The 27,541-nt window shown below is 39.9% G+C and overlaps 1 protein-coding gene across 7 annotated transcripts in view; it reads left to right on the forward strand.

Moving 5' to 3' along the window:
• The window catches only part of PPARG (peroxisome proliferator activated receptor gamma), a 174,074-nt gene that overhangs the window by 78,755 nt on the left and 67,778 nt on the right, over positions 1-27,541 (forward strand). Inside the window, exon 1 of one of the 7 annotated variants that reach the window (XM_027863920.1) lies at positions 10,927-11,060. The exons of the other annotated variants lie outside the window; for them this stretch is intronic. Coding sequence (XP_027719721.1) covers positions 10,988-11,060 — 73 coding nt within the window. The 5' untranslated portion in view covers positions 10,927-10,987. Of the gene's footprint in view, positions 1-10,926; positions 11,061-27,541 lie in introns of those variants that run through there. 7 annotated transcript variants of the gene reach the window in all.

The raw sequence follows: 27,541 nt of genomic DNA on the forward strand, positions 1-27,541 counted from the left end.
TTTAGCGAGCACACCAAGACTACTTTTGCCCCAAGAATTGGCAGTTCCAAAGGCAAGAAGATAGTACAAAGATTAGCGTGGTCATGACAGGTTTCTCTTTTCTCTCTTCCTATGGAAATGCTTAGCTAGTGGGTGCTGGTAGGTGGGATTTGCATCCAGGATGCAGGTTTATTTGTTGTCCTAGAATTCATGGAGCCCACTGTCTTGTATTGCCTTCCTGGTGGATGTGAAGAAACCCTCTACTGATGCAACCATTCCTGGAGGCTAAGGTTTAGGGCCAATTCTCCTTGTACTGGAGAAAGACAGCTCTCTTGGGGAGAAGGAGAGAGGCATCTCAGCATTCATTCCAGGCGTTAGCAACTGAATGGCTGGCCTACTCGACAGGCACGTCTTGGGGAATTTAAGTTTTCTTGTTGAAACATGAAGAGAACAGACAGTGTTGTTTTCAGTCCATTTGGTCTCTCTTCTCCCCTGCTTGTGAGACACATGTGAGACAGTGTTTCAGGTAGTTAGTCTTTCATTGTAGAAAACCAGTAAGTTTAAAAAAAGTAATTAATAGACTACATCTCTTAGGATTGTTCTGACCAAGTTGACTTCCTTTAGGCAGCTACTGTGATACAAATGAATAAGGAAAGAGAGAGAAACAAAACGACAGAGAAAGATAGAGAAAGAAGATAGAAAGAGAGAGACAGAGAGAGAGAAACCATGACAAAAATACGGGCTCAGGACTCAGAAGACCTCAGTTCAAATGTTGCCTCTTATGTTTACTACCCGTATGGCTTTGGACAAGTCATTTAACTTCCCTTGGCTTTAGTTTCTTTACCTATAAAATGAGAGGTTGGGTCAGACGGCCTCTGAGCTTCCTCGTTCCTCTCCTCTGCCCTCGCTCACTCCCTCTAGATGAGGAAACTCTCCCTTCCAATGCAGATGGGCAGTGTTCTGAAATGGAGTCTTACAGAGTTGCTGGGGCAGTGGGAGGATGAAAAACGTGCCCAGGGTGACCCAGCAGTTTTCGAAGCCTACAATTAGCGTCTGTGAGGTGTATGTGGAGGGCCTTCCTTCCCCCTTCCTCCCCCACTGCTATATAAATTTCCAGGAGACTTTCTTCTTGAACTTTCTATAGGCGATTTCTTTCTAGGATTGGGAGAGTATGATACAGTACATAGGGACTCATGACCTGCAAATTGCTAAGCTACATGAAGCATATTGGACAAAACCCCAAAGCCCTGAGAGTGTAACTCACCCTGTATGTTCTTGCATTCATGACCCTTACTTGGATTAGGAATTGCTCTTTGTAGAATAGTGCTAATAACTCCTGCCATGCCTGCTTTATGGGGCTTTTGTAGAGGTTGAATGAGATAGAAAACACGGCTTGGAGCCAATGAATGATCTCTGGTGTGATTTTCGATGATTAGCATGGATGAGTCACTGATTCCTCATCTGCAAAATGGGAGCTCACGTTCCCTTTCGCCACTTATTAGATGTGTCACTTTGGGCAAGAACAAGACAGAAACATGATATGGTAGAAAGAGTGTGGGCCTGGCAGGCAAGGAACCTGGGTTACATTCTGGTTCTGCCACTAATTTCTTCTACTGCTTACAGAGGCCAACCTCTTTAGCTATTTAGGTCTATTTCCCCATCAATTTAATGAAGCATCCAGACTGCGTGATTTCAAAGGCCCCTTCTAGGTCTAAACTTTAGAGTGTTTATGGATGTGAATACTACTATTGGAAGATGAATGCAGATGGATAAAATGAGCTATTTTCTGGCTTTATCCAAATATCTTTAAGAATTGCTAGAGAAAAAACTGTAAACTGCAGTTCTGGAATACTCATCATCTTGGCACGAAGGTCTTTCTATGTTTTGTAAATCTGCTCATTTAATCCTTTTGGTTGATAAATAGGTTCACACTCAATTTATAGGTAGAAAATATAGAATAATTGTTAATTCACATATTCTGATTTTTTTTTGGCATGTTAATAATAGGTCCAATATCAGGATGCCCTATTTTTCCACATTTCTCCTACCAGTCATTTTTAAGCCATATATTTAAGGAACAGTTGATGATAAGTGGCAGCTGAGTAGCACAGTGGACAGGATGTTGGGCTGGAGTCAGGAAGACCTAACTTCAAATTCGACCTCAGACACTCTCTAGCTGTGTGACACTGGGCAAGTTACTTAACCCTATTTGCCTCAGTTTCCTTATCTGTAAACTGAGCTGGAGAAGGAAACGGCAAAACCGCTCCAGTATCTTTGCCAAGAAAGCTCCAAATGGAGTCACGAAGAGCCGGAAACAGCTGAGCAACAGCAACAAATGATGATGAATTCAGGCTGTGGCTTAGTATTTATAATAAAATTTGAGGAGTAACCATATAGTATAATGAAACTCAGAGCTGGAAAAAGGGCCTTAGAGATAATATAATCTAACTCCCTCATTTTGTTAACGAGAAATTTGAAGCTCAGATATATCTTGTCCTTCAGTAACTTTGAATTTGTCCAAGAAAATGCATTGCTTCTGGTATACATATTCTGTTTATGCTTTTGCATATGCATATGTTCATTAGGCGTCAGTTCTAAAGTGTTAAGTCTTACTACTTTAGACATATGTAGCTAATTCTAATGGAAAGAATGTGTGTGTAAATAATAGTCAACATATTGGCAAGTATAACTAATCTCCCCGTAACTTATGGCCAACTCAGATGTGAAACCTTAACATCACATTATAATGTGAGTAGATTTCTGAATGCTGAATGCAAGTGGGGAAGGAGCAATCCCTTTCTTGAGATTTTTCAGGTGGGTAGAGATGAGACTTGTTCAAGATGGTTCTAATTACCTGTGTAATTGGGACAAAATAAAAACTTGCTTTGACTTGAGTTACCACTACAAAGAAGGGTTAGATTTTTGTTATTGTTGTTGTTGTTTGAGGGGTTGTTTGGGGCTGTTGTCATTTTGCTTGAAATAGCAATCTAATTATGCCCACCTTCCACTTCCCTCTGCATTTCAGCCCAGCCAATAATGTTTTCCCACTAAACTGCCACTCTGTGATAGACTAGGAAACTTTCACTGAAGGATAAATGGTTAGCCAATGTAGATGAACCAGATCTAGAGTCTAGTTTGGGGGTGCTAGGATAAGTGTAATTTAGAAAAGTGTTGCATGCGATTTAACTCACTTACAGACATCCATATTGCGAAGTCTTCAACATTTTGCCATCTGATATGTAGCCCTATGTGGGGGTATATTTTTAAATCAGCAAGTCACTGCAATCCTATTAGGCCACTTCCATGACAAGAGGAGGCCTGCTCCCACATAAGGAACTTGGCACGGTGAGCTTTTTTCTTTGCCAAAAAGGGCAAAGGCCTTGAGCAAGAAGACAGCTTTTCCTGATTACAAAACTGACCACAATTCCTTGCCAACCTATTAGTATAGAAGACTTTCTTCCTTTCTTTTTTCTTTCTTTTTCTTCCTTTCTCTTCCTTCCTTCCTTTCTTCCTTGTTTTCCTTCCTTTCTTTTTTTCCTAGTATCACAGTTTTTCCAAGAGTAAGAACTCCATTTTTATCATGACACAGGATATATAATTTCAGCATCAGACGATGCAACATTGCTGCATTTTTATTGATTGATAAAAACTCATTCAAGTTTTAAAAAAACAACTCCACTACAATGCATAAAAACATTCAACCCATAAAAAACTCTAGTCCCTTAACTAATCAATTTTATAGATCTTTTTGTCATTTTGGATTGTATAGATTAATAGAACAATTTTTCGTCAGTCCTTAGCACTCTAGTGTCTTAGCATTTACATGCAGTATTTAAAATATTGATATATAGTCCTGTCCAAAAACATTCCTTACAAACTAGAACTGGAAGCTTATCTCTGAGGATGACATGATAATATACCTCCTTTCTTTTTTTGTAGTGATTGAGAATTATAGGGGCCATCTCCACATAGTGGATAGTGTGCCGGGTGTGGAGTCAAGAAAACCCGAGTTCAATTTTGACCTTAAACACTTATTAGCTGTGTGACCCTGGGCAAGTCACTTAACCCTGTTTGCCTCAGTTTCCTCATCTGTAAAATGATCCAGAGAAGGAAATGGCAAACCACTCCAGTATCTTTGCCAAGAAAACTCCAAATGGAGTCCTAAAGAGTTAAACACAACTGAAAATGACTAAACAACAACAAAAGGGAAATGTGGGAAGTGACCCATTCCACGGAATTTGGTTGCTATATTTGTTAGTTTTGCCAAACTGCTTTTTTTTTTCCTTTGGTGAGGCAATTGGGGTTAAGTGACTTGCCCAGGGTCACACAACTAGTAAATGTTATGTGTCTGAGGCCAGATTTGAACTCAGGTCTTCCTGACTCCAGAGCCAGTGCTTTATCCACTGCGCCACCTCGCTGCCCTCAAACTACTTTCTTTCTTTCCTTTTTATTCTTTATTATAAGGGGAAACACTCTGGGTGGGATAGGAAGGAGGGATATATTGGAAAGTAGGATGATGTAAAAATGAAGATATTAATTTTTTTAAAAGAATGAAAAAAAAACTAAAACTAGATATCTGTTTGAGTAAGAAGAGCTAGAGCTTGCCTCATAGGGTTTTGAGTTATAAAGCTGGACCTTAAAAATCTACTCTAACCATCTGAAGTGGTTTTCACCTCCAAGATACTATGATTCCATGAAAATTAAGCTAATCTTACAGTTCATAACGTAAAGACTTAGATTTTCCCCTTTTAAAAGGAAACGTGTGACTCTTGATCAATCTCCTTGCTGAGATCATTCTGTCTATAAATCTCTTCCCTCACTAGACAGCATGTGGGTCACCGGCGAGACGGTGTGGCAATGTCTTATTTGTAACTGCTCCCCAAGTTACCAAAGCAACAAGCAACAATGTGACCCAATGGCTTGAGTCAACAGCTGGTTCTCCAACACTGGGCAATCCTCTTTAACCAATGATTGGGCTTTGAAGTTTCCCGTACTCCAAATACTCAGAAACTGCTTTCTTATATGTGTGTAGTTTCCACTTATTTCATTCCTTCAGGGTTTGGGATTGGGTTTTTTTTCCTTTTTAATTAATTAAGCATTTAAAGAAAAGAGTCATGGTATCAGCATCTTGCCATCTTTTCCACTGTGTATGGCTCAGCAGGGAAAAGGTAGGGAGATCATCCTATCGCCACACAGATTCATTTAGTGATACACAGCCTGAAAAAAGTTAAGAAGAGAAAACTGAATCTTCAGGGAAAGGCTGTGAGGAAACATTTTTGTTCTTCTGTTAAAAGGTTCTTGCGTCCTAATTTTTTTTTTTTTAATATGAACATGATGGCTAGAAGCCGGCAATATTGACTACAGTACCGGGCTACATGGCTGGTCTGTTCCGTGTGTGTTTGCATAATGCGCTCAGCACCTGTAAATGAAACCCAGTCTGGCCCATAAGTCTCAGTGAGGTTTTAAGCTTTGGTAGTTTAAAACCACACTAAAACTTTTGAGATACCCGGTGTTTCATCTCTACTTCCACCTACTGAACATTAAACATGAACAGAAATTTGAATCTAAAAGCACCACTGTTCATTTTGATCACTTGCCTGGGTGCACATTTCCAAAAAGTGCTCAGGGCTTTTTAGATAATTTTTTTTTAAAAGCACGACTGCAACTTTTGTTTTTGCTTTTACTGTGTATACACACATAGACACACACATTGCTGATTAATGAACTTTGTGTTTTTTTAGAAGTCATTCTCATTAATTTCATAATATTTCTTCATGAAACCTGCAAAATGTAATGTATTCTAGTAGAGTTCCTCATCACAAGATTTATATTTTTCCTTCTTGATCATAACCTCTACGTAAATATGACATTTGGTAAGTCTTGTGAGAGTCTCACACTTAAAAATGAAGAAGCTAAAAACATTATAGGGTTAAGCAGCCCGTTTGTTAAAAGGGGAACCAATAAATATGGAACCCATTAATTTTACAGAGTATCTACCATGTTGATGTTGAGAGGCAAAAAGAATTCACTAGAAAATTTTAAACTATTTTCTTAAACACTTCTGTGAAATAAGACTTTATTTCAAGGAAATTGTGGATCATTTCAATCAATGCCTATGTCTATCACTGTGTTTTCATGAGGATATATAAATGATGGTATTTAGTCTATTTTTGCAAACTAGAAGAGTTGTTGCTATTTTTCCTCTGTTGTTAATTTAACCCACATTAGGGCAGGATGTCCTGGCTATTTTGTGAAATAGCTCTTAGGTCAAAATTTGATAGCTTTGTCTGTTTCAAAAGAATATGTCTAGAATGCAGTGTAACACCCCTTTTAGGTTAACTGAGGGCAAGTGCTGTTTATGGTAAGGCATATTTATGTGATCTAAGTTAGTTTTCATTCTCTGCTAATCTCTTATTTTATGTCTTAGGTTTACCCTGTGTTTAAATTTTCTCTCAAATCTTGACTCTACTTAGAAAGACTTTTCTGAGGGTTTTTTGTTTTGTTTTGTTTTTGTCTTAGCTTTTGTTTGAAAGATTAGAATTGTTCCAAATGAAAACACTGGTTAGCCCTTGGCTATGTACTGTCTGTACTAATGTCTGGTCACTTCTTTTCCGTAATCAATCAAAAAGCATTTTTAAGCACCTATACTGTGCTGGTCACTGGGGATACAAAAACAAATGCAAAAACGCTTGCTCTCAAGGAATGTTCATTCTATCATAAATCATTTCTATTGGATTATTTGCTCTTCAGGGACAGATATTCTTACATTTCATTTGCATTAGCATGTACACAAAGTGGTCACTTACTTAATAGTGATCTATATCTTAATTCATTAATTTAATTTGAACAATTTTATTTCCCCTTGGAAATTTGAACCCACCCAAGAATTTGCATCATAGATTTAGAAATAGAAGAGATTTAGAAGTCTTCTCATTCAACTGCCTCATTTAACAGATTAGGAAACTGAGGCACACAGAGTTTAAGTGATTTGGCCTAGATTACACACTCGGGTAGTGAGCTAGGATTTGGATCCAGGCTTTATGTCTCCAAATCCAGCATGATTTTTCCTTTGCATTATAAGTCCAAACTTCAGTTAGGATGGCATTCATTCATTCATTCACTCATTCATTCGTATCTACCTGAACTAGGAATGATTAAACACAAGTCCAAAAGGTGGCATTTACTTGAATGCCACATTTTTGTTTAAAAATCTTCTGCCTGTGAGTAAACTGACTTAGTTTTTATTAATATTGAGGTTTGTAACTTCTGTCAAGCCATCAACAAGTATTTACTAAGCACCTACTATATGCCAGGAATTTTGCTAGGTATTAGAAATACAGGTTCAAAGAATGATATAATCACCGCCCAAAATGAGCTTACATCTAATGGAGGAGACGGCAAGACCATATAAAAACATGTACAACACAATATAAAGTTAACAAATAAACACACACACAAAGTTGTTCTACAAAAGGTAGTTTGGAAGGGAAGGCTCTAGCAGTGGTGGGAATCAAGAAAGGTTTCATGTCAAAAATGGTGGCTGAGCTGCATCTTAAAGAAAAACAGAGAGACTACGAGGGAAAGGTAAGGATGGGAGTGCATTCTAGGCATGTGGTGCTCACAATTCAAGGGCTTGGAGATGGAGACAGGATGTCCTGAGTGAAGAGCCAGAGAAGGCTAATCGGCTGGATTGAAGAGTCGAGGAGGAGGAGGGTAATGGTCAGTGAGGCTAGAAAGAAGTTGGAGCCAGGTTGTATAAGGACAAAGTGGTGGTTCAAGTTTTAGCAGTTCCTAAGACAATTCAGGCAAGAAAAGACACCCAGTTATTAAATTTAAATGACTTTTTTGGTCTGAAGGGTCCAGATTATGGGCTATAATACTAACATTCCCTAGGTAACACTTCACTTATAGTCTCATATGACTGTAGAGCTCGTACACTTGCCCTCAGCTCCCAGAATTGTATTTTTTCTTTTTATCAATATGTACACATCAAACAACCCTAAGTAACCTTGTGCTGGATCCAAGACCATTTCCACAAGTAAAAATTGGCAAGGTCAGTCAAGGGGAGAAGCTTCCACAAGTAGAGCGCTTGCCTTGTGCTTCCATTGCCAGACTCGGGACTGTGTGAATTTTCTGAATTTTAGACTGTTGCACCACAGCAGGTGATAATCTTGATCACACACTCATCCTCCAGAGCATGTTGAGCAATAGAAGATGCCTTAGAGTCAAGATGAATGATAAAGGGTGCCACAGAAGCTGCTTCCACTGAGAGGCTCCCCTGAGACAGGAGGCGATTACTGGATGCCATTTTTATTTTGATATACCTCTGTAATGTCTACCATAACACCAGGGATAGAGAGTTGGACTCATTCGGATGACAGACTAAAATATTTACTCATCCAGGTATTTGAAGTAATAGAGAGCAGAAGCTTCTGATATGTCCCAAAGTAAAAACTAAAAGTATTCTAAAGAGCTGGGAGAAACAAAGATCCATACATAGAGTCCTTGTACTATAAACTCAAGGGCAGTCATTTCAATTGGATCTGGCTTGTGATTGACTCTTATCAGAGCTACAACCAGGATGGGTCAATAAGGACTTTCCCCTGGGTACCACAGTTTAGAGAGGCACACAGCCTTCCCTTCTTCCTGCCATCCCTTCAACTTTCAGTGCTCTTGGCCCCATACTACTGACCCACATGTACCCTCAACGTGGCAGCTTCTACTCCCAATGCCCCCAGAGGTCAAGAGAAATGACAACTGTTTTTGTTTTGCTCCCATCAAGCTCCCTGCCTCAAGGCTTGTGCTTGCTTATTAGCCAAAATGGAATCCTAAAGCCTTCCTGAATCCCCAGCCCAGTCCACCCAAAACGCCCTGTCCTCATCCTCTCCCACACCCAACTCATTACTACCCCACATGCATTTTGTCACATTTGCCCCAGGCCCCAGAACTGCTAGTTATTATGAGAGTCAGAAGACCTGGGCTTTGGATGTATCTCTATTGCCTGCTAACTGTGTAATGTTGGAAGGCCAGTTCTCTCTCCACCATGCCACAGCTGTCTCTAACTTAGAGAAATGAAATCGTCTTTGTATCTTAGGTTACTTAAAGGGTTCTTGCTATTGTAATGATAGCTCATCTTTAAAATTAGGTTCCTTATTGCTGTAATAGCTCTTTCTTTAATCTTGCTAACATTCATTCCTTCTTTCAGTGAACATTTATTAAACCCGTAGAGCACTGTGCTGGCTGGCTGTGGAACGAAAAGAATAAGGCACCATTCTTGACCTCAAGGAGCTTACATTCTAGGTGGGAGCTAACTAACTATGTCTGTGTCTTCCAATGTTTTTCTTCCTAGAACCATTATTGGCAAGCAGGCCTGGGGAATAGAATGTGGAGGAGAGGGGGAGAAATGATTTAGATTTGGGATTATTAACCAGCTGAGAATTTGCTCACTACACTTGTCTTCAAAAGTTCACTGTTATTAACATTCTTCCACAATGTCACTTAATGCTCTTCCATAAGTGACTACTAAAGTTCTCTACCTGACACCTTCAGTAATAGTGAGGAAGGTATTCCTGGGACATTTTACCAGTCAGTTTAGCATTACTGAAATTCTATGGGTGGAAAAAAGTCACATGAATGGCTTCTAAAAACTCCTCTCACCCTTTCTTCAATTATTACAATTAGAGCATCAGAATATTTCTTTAAATAGGAGGGATCCCCCACCCACCTACCAACCTCCTCATTCTACAGATGAAGGAACTGAGATTTGCTTAACTTAAAGCCTTGTTCTTCTTGACTTCCTAACTCTCCTCTTCCAGTCTGCTCTTTATTTCCTTCCCTCCTCCTCTCCTAGCCTCTTCTCCAGTGATGTGACTGTGGTGACAATAACTGTAGCCATGAAAATGGAGTTGGTGGTCAGAGAAGGGCAAGGCTGGTCCAGAATGCAAGGAAGCAAAGACAAGAAAGGAAAAAAAACCACTTAATTCCAATTCCTTTTGTCTCCTCCCTTCAAGCCCAACCTTGTACCATTATTATTTTTTAGTAAATAGTATTTAATTTTTTTCAATTACATGTAAAGATAATTTTAACATTCTTTTTTTTTAAATTTTGAGTTCCAAATTTTTCTTCCTCTCTCCCTTCCCTCCCCCATTCCTAAAACAGTAAGCATTTTGATATAGGTTATATATGTTGCGCCATTATCATTCAGAGAAAAAGCTTTCAGCCTTTTGAGATCATTCTATACCACCATTATCAAACCCTGTTTCATTTCCACTTAAGTACTTACCCAAGCCAAACTGGAAAATTAGACAAGAACAACTAAGGGGAATAGATCTTAAAATGATGAGGTTGTACTAGTTGACCTTTTGGAAAGAGCACTGGACTTGGGAGTTAGGAGACCTGGCTCTGACATTTTTTCACTGCATGATTATAGCAAATCATATCACCTCACTGAGCCTCAGTTTCCTCATCTGTTAAATAACAGCGAATAATTAATATAACATTTAAAGGTTTGCAAAGCACTTTAAAAATATTATTTCATTTGATCCTCACGACAACTCTGGAGGGAAGTGCTTTTCCTTATCCCCATTTTACAGTTGAAGAAACTGAGGAGACAGAGGCAAAGTGACTTGCTTAGGGGTCATACATCTAATAAATGTCTGAGGTAAGATTTGAATTTGAGTCTAAGTCTAATGATACCTAGCTTCCTTAAAAAAAAAAAAAGGAGTTAATATGTACATGTATACAACTTTTTAGTGTTGTGAGAATTATTGTGACTCATGAGTAGACTATTGTGACTACCATTTTAGAGAACAGAACAAATAGTACTTGTTTAGGATTCTCCCAGGACAACTACTCCTTCCTCTAGCTTTGTTTCTTCCTACTGCCTTTCAGACTTGGAGTTGAAAGAGAAATGAACATTATAGAGGCAGCCTGGCCTGGTGGATGGAGAGCCTCCGGAGAAGCCAGGAGGACCTAAGTGTGAGGCTAGCCTCTCTGACCGGTTTTGGCTATGGGAACCTGGACAAATCACTTCCCTCTCAGCACCTCAGGCAAGAGCCTGAAGACCCTAAGCTGTAAAACAGGTGCTTATCTGCATTGATAGAGAGAATTTCCTTACCTGGCAATTCCCTGTAGTTCCCACAGGATGGGACCCCAACTCCCTCACCCCCTGAAAAACCACAACAACAACCAACCATTTAAAGAATGCTTGTTTGCATGCAAAAAGGGGGTTATGGACAATATACCTGTTATAGAATCAGGTTGTCATGAAGTCATATTTTGGTTAGCCTTCACACTTAGTATTTTATACTGTTTCCCATGTTTTACCTATGAATCTACATGACCCATGGAGTGGGGAAAGGGAGGAGGGCTTGTTCTTTTCCACGAAAAAAAAGCTTTGCTTATTTGGGAAGTAAAGACAACAGAATGCTCCAGAAACTTGTCTTTGCCTCCACCTAGGCCATCTACTAGTGTTGCTATCCAGAGGTTGTCACGCGCTGAACATGTCCTTTGATTATAGCCCTGGCTGCCTCGGCACAATAGTGCCCAGTCATGGAAGTATCTTTGGTAAAGGGTGATTCATGTTCATTTAAATAGAGCAAATTGTCTCTAAGCCTCCACCAGATTACTTCTTCTTGTGGGTGCAGTTTTGCACCTGCACCAAGTTAGAGATACAGAAATTGTATGTGTACCTGATTGCATCTGCAATCCACCCCTGGTAACCTTAAAGTTAGGGCCAAATGCCTACCTGAGTACACAGTTATATACTCATGTGATTTTTATATGAGCAAGGAATTGCCAGCCCAGGTTTCTAATGTGGAAGGTTCCCACAAGTAGTAGATGGTACTCATGGTTTACACTATAAAGCAAGTTGAGTGCAGTTAACTGTCAATTACCTACATATGGATTACCCCTTATTACCTCATGTTAGGGTTATTGCAATAGCTTCCTAGCTGACCTACCTAAGTCCAGGTTCTCCCCCCCCTTTTCCAACCCATCCTGTGTAGATAAATCTTCCTCAAACACTGCTTTCATTATCAATCTGTCAACCAATATTGAGCACCCTCCATGTGCAAGGTATTGTGCTACACCCTGGGAAACCTATCAACTTTGCAGGGATTTCAGTAGCTTTAATATGCATGCTCCACCTTTGTTATGCCAACTTATTTCTTGCCACTACCCAGAATCAACTCCTCTATCTAGAGAGGCTAATGTATATCTTCATTAGCCCAAGAACAACTCAAACACATGCCCTTCTCCATGCCTAATGTTTTCCTTCACCTCTCCAACCATCTTAGTCCTTCCTATCATTCAGTGCCCTGCTTGAATCCCAAGATTCCTTTGGTTCCTGAAGCCTTAATTGGGCTCCATCTCTTCCTCGAAACCTCAGTTCCATCACCTTTATTTTTCAAATGAAAAATCAAGACCAGTGGTTGAATAAAGGATATTATTCCTAAGCATGTTACAGATGTCCAATGCTTTCTGTCTATTTATTGACTGATTAAGTTAGGTTGATAAGGGTAGTGTGGTCTCTTGGCTTTACACAGAAAGTGTGTGTGTGTAGGGGGGGGATGCTACTTGTTTTTATTGTCCCAGAATGGATTTCTAGCCTCAGCTACCCAAGGGCTCCTGCTATCTGATCTGGTGCAGAGAAACACGTCTTTTTTCTCTTCATCCTCAAAATAATTTTGGGAATAGCTTTTTCATCCAATGAGATGTAAACATAGGACTCTTTTGTAGCAAGGGTGGATTTCTACTGAACCATTTGCTTTTTTTCTTTTGATTCTCCCTTTATAGCCAGCAGCCTGAGTTTGGGTGAAGGGTGGGTAGCTCAGGCTAGAAATCCAGTCTGGGGTCCTTAAAGGTTCAAGGCTACTGGCAAGAAGTTACTCACAAAAAAAAAAATACTAGGGAACCTTCCCTTTGGGGAAAGAAGGGACCAACCGAACATGTTCATTTGAGTCTCATTCATGTTCGTAACTCTTAGAGAAAGATTTATAAAGGAGACTAATATGTTTATGTGAAGAACGGCTAGTGTTCCCACAGAATTTGTCAGTTGGAAGGATGTAACCCCTTGATCTTAGTCAACATAAATGAAGCATCTCCAAACACTCCTTGATGATCCAAGCATAGACTTGATACAGGCATTAGCATTCAGAACAGGAATCCTATACCTGGGGACCTTAAACTTGTTTTATTTTAGATACATAGATAGATAGATAGATACATAGATACATACAAAGATAGATACATAGATAGGTTGGTAGAGTGATAGATGGATGGATAACTGTATACTTGGCTTTCTGTATAATCCTCTGTATTTTATGGTATGAATTCCAGAACATTCTGAGAAGGATCCATAGGCTGCTCTGGACTGCCTAAAGGGTCTATAACACCAAAAATGTTAAGAAACTCTGATTTAGAATCTAAGTTAAATATATTATTGTATATTTACTTCTAAAATATAACTACACATAAAAGCCAATAGATCTGACTTAAAGTTACAATTTTTCTGAAGTCTAAGTGTGTCCTCTTTCATAGAGGCAAACTATGAATCCTTAGACTTCTCACATGCCCCTAAGACCTGATTCAAGGGACCCTGGTCGTGCTTCTATTTAGTGTATTTAAGCCAAGTGGCAAATAACCAGTTGAGCATTTGACGATCCATCAATCAACAAGCTTCCGGGGCCAGGAGTTGTGGGGGCCACCATGAATGCTTAGACTAAAGTAGTTCCTCAAGCAGTTCACATTTCTAATGAAGGAAACCGCTTGAGGATATAGTTCTAGCTTCACATAAATTCACTTTAAGCAAATTCAACTATATGGAAAGAATTCTGAAAGAAATCTGCATTCCAAAAAACACCTTTGTTAACTTTGCCGAACCAGACTGTGCCCTCTCTTCCTTTCTTGCCCCTGGGCCAGGTGTTCCTAAGGCCTCTCACCCTGCCCCCCACCCCCACCCCCCCCAAAAAAACTTTAAAAAATAACCTCCAATCGAAAGCAGAAGAACGAATGCATGAAGAGACTCCAGACCGTCCACACTCGGGTACCAACTGTGTCGCCAGCCTGTGTGTGTAGCCTTTTCTCTCCTATTTCCCTCTCTGTGGCTTGGCCCTGCTGGCCTTGAGTTTCTTCTCTTGCTCTCAGCTCTCCTTCCCCAGCCCTGAGGTGTGCCTTCCTCCATAGATGAAGCCACCTTCCTACTTCTCTCCCTCCCAACCCTAAAGCTAGAACTAAGTCCTAGACAGACCCTAGGAGGTGATTTTGTGGAGGGAGCTACCTTCTAGACTGCAAACCAACCACTCCCTAATATGTATTAATTCCCTAATTATAATGCAAGCTGCTTGGGAGCAATTCCTGGCTCTGCTTTTGAATTTCTATCCCCAGCACTTAGTGTGGTGCTTGGTACATAATAAATGCCTTTTCATTTATATATTTATTTATTCATTCATTCAATAGACCTTTCTGAAAAAAGACAATGACCTTCCTCCTCTGGAATACTCTGCACCCAAAGGGGCTTCCAGGGCTTTGCATTTTCCTTCTTACTTTCCCTTTCCAACTGCTTATCTAGGGTTTATCTAGTTTTTCGACACTGATAGAACTTACATTATTTCCTCATTGTTCCCTGTTGTCCAACCTCAAAGAAAAGGAATCCATATTTGTTGCATGGTATCTTATTCTTGCTGGCACTAAGATGGACTCATGAATATCAAATTAATATGTTTGAGGATTAAAATCCTCCTCCGATGCTCACCATCTTGGTGAAGAGGTGCTTGGTGGTTCTCAAAGGGAACATAAATTTTGACAGCTTCTGCCCAACACACCTAGTCTTTCCAGCTCAACAACCCTACTGAATACCTGTCTTCCAAGAAACAGCCATGGCCAGGTCAAAGATTCTAAACACCAGAATGTTGTCTGCTAGGTAATGAATACTTATACCTATAGAATCTCCCAAAGACCATCAGACCAAGGCATAAAGGAATTTTAATCTGCACTGGTATTGGGAATACCCAGCTGATGGACTAGTGGCCCCTTAAAGGTGTTAAAGGTTGTTTAATGTTGTAATATCACATCCATGACATAACTCAATAAAGCCTGTGAACCAGTGAGTGCCCAAATAAGGATCCTTTACCTGTGTTGAAAGTATTTGTTCATGTTACTAAAGGCTGTTGTCCCCACAAAGGAAATTCATTCAAAGAGCAACAACATGGCCTCATAGAGGTGGGGAAAGAAAGGATGATATATCCTTTTGCTAGACTTAGTACAGACCTTGGGAGAGTGGCTCTCTACTCCCAAACAACTCCACATGATATCGGCTTCATTTCTTTCTCTAAGGCTTTATTCACAATTTCCTTCTCACTGCCTCTGCTCTACTACCCCAGGGCTTTTGCTAGTGCTTAAGGTGCTGGAAGAGAACTGGAAGGAGCCATATTTGGTTCCTTGCTTTCATTCCTCTGCCCCATTTCTGAGCCAGGTGCAAACTATTCGACAATATTTTGTTCTCTTGCTCTCCTCCCTCCACCTCTTTCTCCACTTTGCCCCCTTCTGCCATGAACAAGTGAAGACCAGTATGGCAGATACATTGAAGGATGAAATCATTCCAATTTCTTTTTACACCTTTCAGGCGCTGCTCTTCTTTCAGGGCAAATGTGTTCTCAAAGAAAAAGGGCAAAGGGACTGGTATAAACCACTTCCACAGGAAACCAGTTCTTCCTCTTTCCTTACTAGGTGATTTGGATTCCCTTCTTTTAGAAATACAGAAAGTGAATTTTGGCAGGAGAACCAGCCTTTAATCTACTTTGCCCACCATGGGAAAGATGGCATGAAGTTCCAGCTAAGGAGGCAGAAATTAACATGCATGAAGGCATTATCCTCTAATCTTGGGGTTTTTTTAAGGCCTCAGGATTGCATTGTGCAAGTTATCAATACAGAGACTGGCAGGCAGCTCATGCCAAGGTGTGGCTTAGGCCAAATGAACTGCAGTCAAAGGAAGCGTGAAAACAAGAGTTGTGATCTGGGAAACATCCAGTAAGCCCTGAAGAAAACCAAATTTAAGGTTTTGCAGTGAGTGCCTTCTGGTTTAATGGAAAGAAATTAATGCATCAATGTACACTGGAATTCTTTGGCTCTTACCAAAGCCAAGCTCAGAAGTACACATAGGGGAAATCAAGTTGCAGAACCAATGAATTTAGATTTCTCAGTATTGTAAAGGGGAAAGAGTATGAAATTGCACTGTTCTTATATAGCAGAAGGAAGATTGATGCACCAAAGAACTCTATCCTTTTTAAAACTTATGGAATTCAAATCTCATTTTTCCCTATGTGACCCAATTCTCTTTTTCACTAACAAAAACTTCTGCCATCAGAAAACAAATTGATCGAAGAAAAAGTTATTTTATTTGAACAAATTTTCATTAAATAAAACTCATCATTCATTAAGAATATTTAATCTGATTTTCCCTTTTTCCTCTTATTTATATAGCTCATGTATATAAATATATTTCACATATAAATGGATTTCATATATTTCATGTATGTGAAAAATAATTGCTTTCCCATTAATTGCATGCAATTCCCTTTAACAGGATTATAAAAATATGCTCAGAATATTTTTGCTCCTTCCAAGCAGAAATCTCAGGAATTCACCTGCTAATTTTTCATGGCATTTAAAAGTAGCATTTAAGGGAGCTTAACTCACTGCTTTCCCATACAACTTAGTCAAAAAACTTAAAACATTCCTTCTTGGTTTTTTTTTTTATACCCAACATAATTTCTTGGCTCTAGCTATTCCCTATTTAAAAGGTGATTGAAGGGTAGTTTAATTAACAGTCTTCAGGGTCCCACAATATTTGAAAAAGGGCAAATATGCAAAGTATGGTAATCAAGTTAGGGAGTAGAGGGGGTAGGGAGAATAAACTGCAACTCAGAGAAATTAGGATAGACTTGGGAAGGTTTCTATGAACTGATGCAGAGTGGAGTAAGCAGAACCAAGAGTAACAATTTATAGAATAATCACACTGAAGTATTGAAAGGCTTCAGAACTCTGATGAATACAATGACTAATCTTTGACTTCAAAGGACCAGTGGTGGGAAAGTGTGCCTCCTGCCCCTTGGGAGAGAGGTGTTGTATTTGATGTGCAGAATGTGGCATACCTTTTCAGATACAGCAAATGTGTTTGCTGCTCTGCCTCATTCATCATATTTATTACAAGGCAGAGTTCTTCTGGGAGTTGGGGAGCAAATTAGAAGTTTCAGTGATGTTTAAAAAAGAGCATCAATAAAACTTTTTTTTAATTAGTTGAGGTACAACGAAGACTATTCTGACAATTAAAGTTGTTTAACCTGAGAATGGGTGAACAAGGGAGATTGTGAAAGTTCCATTTCTTGGGATCTTTGAAAGTAGAAGTGACTCTCACCTGTATCAGATGGTTTTGGTGTCCATCCTACCCAAAGGCCCAGAGCTGGCCTTTCTGGTTCCTTTGCTTCCCCCACTCCCTCAAGGGCCAGCTCTCCTCCTCTTCTCTCATTAACACTCAATTTCTCACTCATTTAGTTCAGTCTCATGGTTTCTCCAACACCCTTATGGGCTGACTCCTAAATTGGCATCTCTCTTCCAGCAACCCATCAAGCCTGCTTCCTCCTGTTGACTTTTGTTCTTGCTGTTTCCCTCTTGCTTGGAATGCCCTCTTCCCCAGTATTTTATTTAAATTATACTTATTCTAAGGACCCCTTCCAAGTCTGAATGACTCTATTAAATGAGATGTATTTGTAAAGTGCTTAGCACAGTGCCTGGCATGTGATAGACGTTTAATAAATGTGTATTCCCTTCTCCTTCCTCTTCCTTTCTGCTAAGCCTTCTCCAATGACTCCAGTCCATCCTGACTTCTTCCTTTCATGAATTTCTGTTGCACCTATAACCGTGGCTCTAGCTCATGATGACAGAATACCCGTGTTTTATATTAATCTAATCTTTCCAACTCAGTTGTGAGATTTTTGTGGGCAGGGAATGTACTCTTTCCTTTATGGGGAGCTTGTTTTTATTTTGGCCATACTAATGTGGGTACACGTTGTTCCCACCATCCCCTTCCCCCAGAATGTAAGCTCCCTGAGGGTAGGCTCTGTTTCATTTTTGTCTTTTTATCCCCAGCACTTAACATGGCTCAACCAAGGCACTTAATGGATCCTCCTTTCCTCTTCCTCAGGGAGTCCAACACAGTGCTCTTGGTCATTGTGAATTGCCTAATGGTTGCAAACCAAGCTTTTCAAAATATAGCCCCAGAAATACCTGAAAACTCTGCTGTATGTGTAACAAAAACTGTTAGAATAACTCATAGAAAGAGAGAGCATTGTGTATGTAGTGCAAGACCTGCTCTTGAAACTTACCATGTGGCTGTCAGCAAATTATTAAACCTCTCAATCTCCAAGAAATTCTCTAAGGCTCTGAGCTATAGACAGCTGATACACGTGAAGTTCCCTACACAGATAAAATCATAGATCTATACCCAAAAAAGGAGTTCTCCACCTCTCAGACAAATTGAATTGATATACTCACAGAAAACATAGATATGTTTTATATGTGTGTATATACACACATGCATATAAACACACATGTATATATATATTTGTATATTTGAGTATATATGTATGTGTGTGTCTATTTATATATACACATAAAGATGTGTGCATGTGCGTGTGAGCATATACTATTGGAGAGAAAAAACCAATTGGGCAGAAAAACTCAGCAAACTACTGGACCATTTACAAGTCAGTGTTCCCCTCTGTGCCTTTGTTGCCTCATGCAAAATTGAACAGAATTGGATTCGTTGATCTCTAAGGTCCGTCCCTCTATTTGTTGGCAGTGGAGAATGCAATTTATGAAACTTGGAGTCAGGGTGGTTTTGTTTTGTTTTGTTTTTATTGTGTGTAACTACGTTAAAGATCTAAAGTCTAGTGTTGAAATCACTGGGATAATAGGAGGTCCTTTATTTGTCATTTAGAACCTTTCTCAACCTGGCCCCTTTCCACCTTTTTTTCCTTCTGTTCTGTGGTGGAGAGAGGAGGGTAGAGTGTAAAGGGCATCATAATTAGCTAATGTCAGAGTTTTATTTCAGAAGGTAACTTACAGGGTATATACTAAGAACGGTACACATTCAGTGCTATCTCCTTTTCTTTAATAATAATAGTAGTATAGTAGATGATGATGGCCAGTATTTGTGTAGCATTTTTTAAAATAAATATTAACTCATTTTATCCTCACAACAACCCTGACAAGTAGGTATTATTATTATCCCCATTTTACAATTGAAGAAACTGAGGCAGACAGATTAAGTGACTTGCCCAGGGTCAGGATACAACTAGTAAGTATACAAAGAAGAATTTGAACTCAGATTTTGTTGACTCCATATCTAACATACTGTGTACCGTGCTACCTAACTGCCTGTATCTGTACTTATGGGCAGCTAGGTGGCACAATAGATCGAGTGCCGGGCCTAGGGCCAGGATTCATCTTTCTGAGTTCAAATATGTCCTCAGACGCTTACTAGCTGGGTGACCCTAGGCAAGTAACTTAACCCTGTTTGCCTCAGTTTGCTCATCTGTAAAATGAACTGGAGAAGGAAATGGCAAACCACTTCAGTATCTTTGCCAAGAAACCCCCAATGAGATCATGAAGGGTCAGATACAACTCAACAACAATGACAACAATACTCATGGCTACCAAACCAAGAATGGTGGTCTTCGAGAGTACCTCAAAGCTCTCCTTCGTTCAGTGTAATACAACAAGATACTATGTTAGGAGGCACCAGGGCTACGGAGGCAAAAACCCAAAAGCTCCTCCCATTGAGAAGGTTATCTTCTTCTGGTGGGTTACAACCTATAGACAGATAAATACAAATTAACTTGAGGAAGAATAAGAAAAGACTTTGGGCAATGACAATGAGATGAGGCCTGGGGGAGGATAACGATTTTTAGAGACAGAGATGAAGAAAGCATACATTGTTGACATGTGATGTAGTCTCTATGAATTCATGGAGGTAGGAGATGGAACATAATCCAATTGGGTTGCAATATATCGTATTGTATATATTAAGGAAGGAAGAGACTACTACAGCCCTCAGTTAACCAGAAAGATCAATTGATCTGCCAAAATACACTGCCAAAATACTCCCATTCCCTGAGCTTTTAATTTTAATTTTAACTTTTAATTTTAAATGTTTTTCATTTCAAAATTAAATGATAACTTACATAAATACATGTTATAAGGTTATATCATTTTAAAACATTTGTAGCTTAATTTCTATGTAATAGTGTAATTAACTGTCCAATCAATCAACAAATATTTCTTAAATGTTTATTAAGCGCCAAGAACTAACAAGCAAAAATCTTTTCTGCCCTCAAGATGCTTACATTCTAATGGGGAAGACAGTACATAAATCAGTACATAAAAGATAAATACGGAGTAGATGGAAGATTGACTTAGGCATTAACAGCTAGGGATATATGTAGTTTATAAGGATGGGAAGTAGGCAACGGGACCAATTCTTGAACCCAGATCAGATAAGTTTGGTGCTTGACCTTATTTTGCTATGAAGTATATCACTGTGCTGTTGAACCATCACTTTGTCACTTGGGGTCTCCATTTTCTCATATGAAGGCTGACAAGACTGGGCTTAATGGCCTCCCAGCTCCCTTAGGGTCCTCTGAGTATCACCTCTGCACAATGACAGAGGAGCTGGACAGTTGTAACTGGGCAAGCAGAATGGTTTGGATGAACCAGAAACTAGAATAAATTGGAGTTGGAGAAATGAGTGTGTACTCTCTAGTATGAGTACTTAGGCCATAAAGGCAAAACCAATTTATGAGTGTGCCGGGGAACGAAAATTAGTGGAATCAGTGGCTCCTAATTAAGTAATAACAATAAGTGACTCTGAGGTCACTTCCTCTGGGTTTGTCATAGGTGTCAGTCAAAATTGGGTTTGTTTGATTTTTGTTTTTTTTTCTAGCATGCCATTCTGCCCCTGTAACAAATCTCCATTTCACTTAAAACTTTCCAGGACAGGTTACTATGCATTTATCAACAAAGGAGCTAAGAATGCATCCTTTAATAATGTGGAAGTGCAGGACTAGGCACTTCTGGCAAAATACACTGAATTCAGAAAAGGGTCAGAGATTTTAGTTTGATTATTTCCTATAAAGAAACAAGGAACCAAATCATAATATTCTGGTGCTTAATTTGAGTTGACATACTATTCCCTTTTCCATGCATCCCCTCCTCCATTCCCAACTTCTCACAAATGACGATGGTGTCTATCAGATTGGAGAATCTGTCTTATTTTTTAACTTGAAATTTATCGTACCTTGGTGTATTGCGAAAAATCTGCTCATTGGCCATTATATAGCTTAAGGCCAAATTTGATGGTCCAGGATGAATGGCGCAAACCCATACCCTTCATTGCAAGGCGGGGGGAAAAAATTGTTATTTTCAGTCTCTCTGCTTGAAACAAATTGAAAGGTTGTGAAACGCTGGGCAATGCCCTGATGCAATGTCGCCCAGCTGGAGAGTTGAGACATGGTTACATGTCCCTGAGAAAGGGGCCTGTTATTCATGCAAATATTTTGTTCATTTGTCCTTTCATGGATAATTGCACTGAGTAACAGAAAACACCTACTCGACTTACAGTTTGGCAAGAAACGGTAGCTTATGTTTTCGAGAGACCAAATTAGAAGCAGGCTCCTTGGACCCTTCTCTAAATCAAAATAAAATTAAAACGTCCAGGGAATCTCTGTGCCTCTCAGTGACTGCAGTCCATGGTGTAACACTGTTTAGGTCAGGACATCCCAGAGTAAAGAGGAAGGGCTACATGGAGAAGGAGGAAGCATGAAAAGGCAGTTGGAGGGACACGTCCATCTAGGAAGAATGTTTTCTTAGAGGGCACAGGGTGAACTGTTTTCTTTTCTCACCTACTTAGCAAAGTCAAAATCGTCTTGTTGCTTCCTGTTCCTAACTAATGTACAGATTATCTATGACTGTCTGAGAGATTGTCGAAGGGTACATGTTAATGGTGGAATTAGGCCCAAATTCACATTTTATATGTAACATTCAACACTGATTCTTGTTATTGGAAAGTCATAAAGCTTAACCAAACCTAGCAGTTAGAGGCAACTTGTAATGCAGTGGGGATACAGCGCTGGGTCTGGAATCAGGGAGACCTGTGTTTTGTGTTCAAATCCAGTCTCAGACACTTAGTTGTATGATTCTGGGCACATCACTTCTGTTTGCCTCTATGTCCTCAACTGTAAAATGGGGGTGTAGATAGAGTGCCAGATCTGGAGTCAGGAAGACTCATCTCCCTGAGTTCAAATCTGGCCTCAGACACTTGCTAGCTGTGTGACCCTGTTTGCCTCAGTTTCCTCATCTGTAAAATGGGGGTGGAGATAGATTTATCTTCCTGAATTCAAATCTGGCTGCAGACACTAGCTGTGTGGCCCTGTTTGCCTCAGTTTCCTCATCTGTAAAATGAGCTGGAGAAGAAAATAGCAAACCACATTCTAGTGTCTTTGCCAAGAAAATCCCAAATGGGGTCATGAGGAATTGCTCAGGACTAAACAACAAAATAGCAGAGTTACCTTCTGAGTTATCACAGAGTTACCTTGCAGAGTTATCACAAGGATTAAATGAGATAATATTTGGAAAAAGTGCTTAGCACAGTGTCTGACACATCATATGTGCTACATAGGTGCTTATGCCATTCCAGATAATTTTTTACCTTATTATGGATAAACTAAACTTTTTCCTGTTCCATTCTACTAAATGTGCTTTAAAAATTTTTAATGATTTAAACCAAGTGTATTAGTTTTCGACCAGTTATTCCTCCAACTCTAGTTTTTTTTATATCTATTTCCCCAGTACACCATTTCAATGGTTTACTAAGAGTGATTTCTAAGGTCCCTTTCAACTCTTAAAATCCTGTTTCTGTGATCCTAAGCACATGTACTTTATTTTAATATTTTGGAGGCAATCCGGGTTAAGTGACTTGCCCAGGGTCACACAGCTAGTAAGTGTCTGAGGCTAAATTTGAACTCAGGTCTATCCACTGTGTCACCTAGGATCTATCCCTAGCACATGTACTTTAAATCTGACTTCAGATAGTCAGCCCCAAACATTATAGGAAATTACAGTGGGAATATTAGGCAACTGGGTGGTGCAGTAGTTAAAGCCCCAGGCCTGGAGTCAGGAAGACCTGAGTTCAAATCAGGCTTCAGATACTCATTAGCTGTGTGACTCTGGACAATTCACTTAGCCCTGTTTGCCTCAGTTTCCTCATCTGTAAAATAAGCTGGAGAACAAGATGGCAAACCACTCCAGTATCTTTGCCAAGACACAACCCCAAATGGGGTCATGAAGAATCAGACATGACTGAACAACAACAATCTTAGAATTTAAATAGATTTGTGTTCGTGGGGTCATTGTTTTAGAGTTGCAGGAGATCATAAGGCCGTCTAGTTCAACAAGAGATGAGGAAAACGGGAGATAGAGAGGTCAGGTTGCTTGCCCAAGGTCACACAGGTAAGTAGGCAGCAGAGCTGAAATTCAAGCTGAGGTCTCTAGACTCCACGTTCAGTATTCTTTCTACTATACTGGTGTTTCTCCTTCTTTGGACACCTTCCACCAAAGGCCTGCTTTAGGGTGATACAGAGCTGGCCATAGTTCCTCATAGTCTGTGCCAGTGAAACACAAGCCCTAGCCACCTTCTACTGAGCTAGAGAGGAAGCATGATATAGATGGTGATACAGATGTCAGAAGCCCTGGATTCAGATCCTGGCTGTATTCCTCACTACTATGGGAAGATTGCTCTCTGGGCCTCAGTCTCCTCATTGGTAAAAATAAAGGTTTGACAAACTGATCTCCAAAGTTCTTCCTAACTTAAAATTCTATTATCCTAGCAGCAAGTGCCAGCCATTAACTGCATTTATTAAGTGCCATGTACAGTGCCTAGGTCCTGATACAAAGATATAATGACAGGCTCTGCTTTGTCAATGGTTCCCCCAGGGCCTACCAATTAAAGACCAAACACCTTTTCTTGACTTTCAAGCCCCTTCACCATCCTGTTCCGCCATACCGTATCTCATGTCCCTTCCCTTCATGCATTCTGATCTAATTTTGAGAGGTGCATCACCAGAAGGTTGGCCATGGGGCAATAAATATATTTGGCCTTGACATTCATGAAACTATCCATTAAGGCATGAAAAGATTTTAGTTAGCACTGGTGAAGTTCATATTCCTTAAGCCTGAGCTCATAGGTGTTTTGAAGGCTTGAAATATATACCTACCTAAACAAAATGAATTAACAAACCAGTGGAGGGAGGACGCATAGGGAGCTGAAGGGGGTTGGTAGAGGGATAGGAATGGCCCAGTTTTGTAGGTTTAGGCTTCATTGTGGAGGTGAGTTTTGAAAGGGGAGATGTCATCTGTTGAGTTGCCATCATTTAGAGGACTGACTTTTCTCTGGATGTCATTGAGAAAGAGAGAGATGACCTTTAAGCCATCACCAACACACATTCCCCTTTCCTGTACTGTTTACACTGTAATCCAGATAACTTGGGGTTGTTTGGTTTTTGTTTGTTGTAGACATTCAGACATGTGAACAGTGTGAGTGCCCAATATCTCCTCCTGGGACCACTGTAGCATGTTCAAAGTTCTTTTCTCTCTCTCTTTTTTTAAATAAATGCTCTCTGGGCACTTTGTTTATTTCATAAAGACTCCCAATTCGAACTTATTTTAGCATGACTGTTCCCTAACCTTTCAGAACAAGTCCTCTGCTCATGAGATTGAAATAAGTCAGAATAAGGATGGAACCAAAGAATCCTGGCATGTTACAGCAAGAAGAGATCCTAGAGATCAGCAAATCTCACCACCTCAGGTTTCAGATGAGAAAAACCAAGGCTCAGAGAGATGAAGGGACGTATTGAAGGTCACGGAGCTACTTAGTGAAAGAACATGGTCTAGAACGCAATGGAATCTAGACCTGGCTCTGTCACTACCCCGTTGTCTTTCCCACTAGACCATGTGTCCTCTCTCTAACTACATGGAAGAAGGGTCTCCTGAATATTGCTGATTTCCCATCTATTCAGATGCTATCAGGTACAGATCATTCCAGATATGGAATATTTTACTCCACTAAGGTCAAGGAGTGCACAGGAGAGATGTTCGTTGCTACTTAAAGCAAGGCAGAGATTCTTCACCTGGGGTCCCCACACTTGGTGGTGTTCATTTTTGATAACTCTTTCAATTCCTTTGTAACCCTAGCCTTTTATTTTGTGCATGTAAAAAGCATTATTCTGTGGAGAGGTCCATGGGCTTCACCACATTTCCAAAGGGGGCTATGAAAGACCCTCTTATGTAGAGCCATCCCACTCCTGTCCCCCTCATTGTGCACCACTAGCCCCTTGCTGTAGCCCCCTTCAGCTCCCATGCCCTCTTTGACTCCTCTCTCAGTTCTTCCTCAATTTCAGAGTGCAAAGCCCACCCCTCCCGTCCCCGAATCAAAAGAGCTAAAATTTCAAATTTGTAATGACTGACATTTTTGGCTGCACTCCTAAATAGTATGAGCTGATTCCAAGTAAATCAAGTCAGACAGATTCCTCTTATATAAAGGTTTAAAGTCTAACAGACTGCAACGAGTGGGTCATAAGTCCATGCTAAATGCTCAGAATCAAGCCTTCGTCCGTGTTTTATTTCACCGGCAGTGATTACTCATCAGAGATTTAGAAGGCTATCCAGCATCCCAAGCAGAAAACTTGGGAAGGCAGCTCGGTTCTGCCTTATTTAAATAGCATTGCTTCCCAGGGCTTTTGGAGAATCAGCAATTTCTTCACTGAGAAGTTTCTTCTAAAAATGCAAAGCTAGATTTTCATCCCCCATAACTCTCAGTTTTTATGATATCTGTTTCCAACACATCCTCACTGTCTTTGGTCAGTTGTTCAAGGAAATACTTCAAAAAGCAGGTGTTAGGAAACAGCCAGGTGGCAGAGTGCAAAGAATGCTGAATTTGAAGATGGGAAGACCTGAGTTCAAATCCCGCCTCAGACACTTAATAGCTGTGTGACCCTGGGCAAATCATTTGGCCTCTCTAACCCTTAGTTTCCTCATCTGTAAAATGGGGATGATAATAGCGCCTACTTCACAGGGTTTTTGTGAGAATCAAATGAGATAACATGTAAAGTGCTTTGTAAACCTTAGAGTTCTATACAAATGCCAACTCTTATTAGCTATTAAAAGGAAACCCTGACCTCAATAATAATATACAATTCCTCTTTAAGAAAACTAGAGTCCATGTTGCAGAAATATTAGGGGATAATAATAACTCACATTTATAGAATGCTTTCAGATTTCCAAAGTGCTTTCTTCACAGCCAGTCACAGATGATATGGGTAGTGTACATATTATTATCCCCATATCATAGATGAGGAAACTCAAAATAATTTGCTCAAATAAGTTTCGTAGCCAGGATTACATTCTGTGTCTCTCTTCCAACCTTCGCTAATACTGTCAAGGGCTTCACCATCTTCCTGGTCACCCAGGCTCAATACCATTCTCAACTCCTCATTTTCACCCAGCCTACATAGCCAATCTCTTGTAATTTCTCTCTCCTCAGTATTTTGCATATGTCTCCTTTCCACTCACACAACTACCACCCTAGTGAGGGCCTCATCACCTCTCAACTGGACTGTTGCAATAGCCTTCTAACTGGTATCCCTGCCTCAGATCTCTTCCCACTCCAATCCATCCTCCACTCAGCTACCGAAATGACTTTAATAAAGCATATAGTGTGTTCTCTCTCTCTCTGTCTCTCTCTGTCTCTCTCCCTGTCTCTCTCTGTCTCTCTCTCACACACACACACACACACACACACACACACACACACACACTCCTCCAGGATCTCGTTGGTGCCTCCAGGATCAAATGCAGACTCCTCTATTTAGCTTTGAAAGCTTGTAATAATCTGACCCCTTCCTATATTTCTAGTCTGGTACATTGTAAAGCATTCCATAAATGTTTGTTGACTGACTAGGTCAAATCTAGCCCTCTTAGGAAGAGATTTCCTGAAAGGCATCTCTAAATAGTATTCTTTCTCCCTGACACAGTTAAAATATGAAGCAAATTACTAAAATGCAAATAATACTCACATTTCAAGAATGTTGCAGGACACTAATCAACATTTTGCATGCAAAGGGATATATTTAGGGCCTTCAATTTTGAGAAACCAAAGGAGTTTCTGGATATGAGGTTATTGTTGTTGTTTTCATTATTAATGATCTGTATTTGTAGAGTGGTAGAAGTTGTAATCACTAAAATTAAATGAGAGCAGGGCTGTTTGTAAAATATGTACTCAGCACTGTTGTCCTAAGATTGCCTTGTGACAGCAAGGTAAAGGTGTTGAATACCCCTTCCCTAGAATATAGAAAATGGTGCTGAAAAAGTGCTCCTGAAGATAAGGTTTCCATTATTGTGTTTGCCTAGAAAAGATTAATCACTCTCAAAGCTTCTTCCTTTCCCTTCCCTTTCC

Source organism: Vombatus ursinus, unplaced genomic scaffold, assembly GCF_900497805.2.
Source record: "Vombatus ursinus unplaced genomic scaffold, bare-nosed wombat genome assembly UNPS02014773.1, whole genome shotgun sequence".
NCBI lineage: Eukaryota > Metazoa > Chordata > Mammalia > Diprotodontia > Vombatidae > Vombatus > Vombatus ursinus.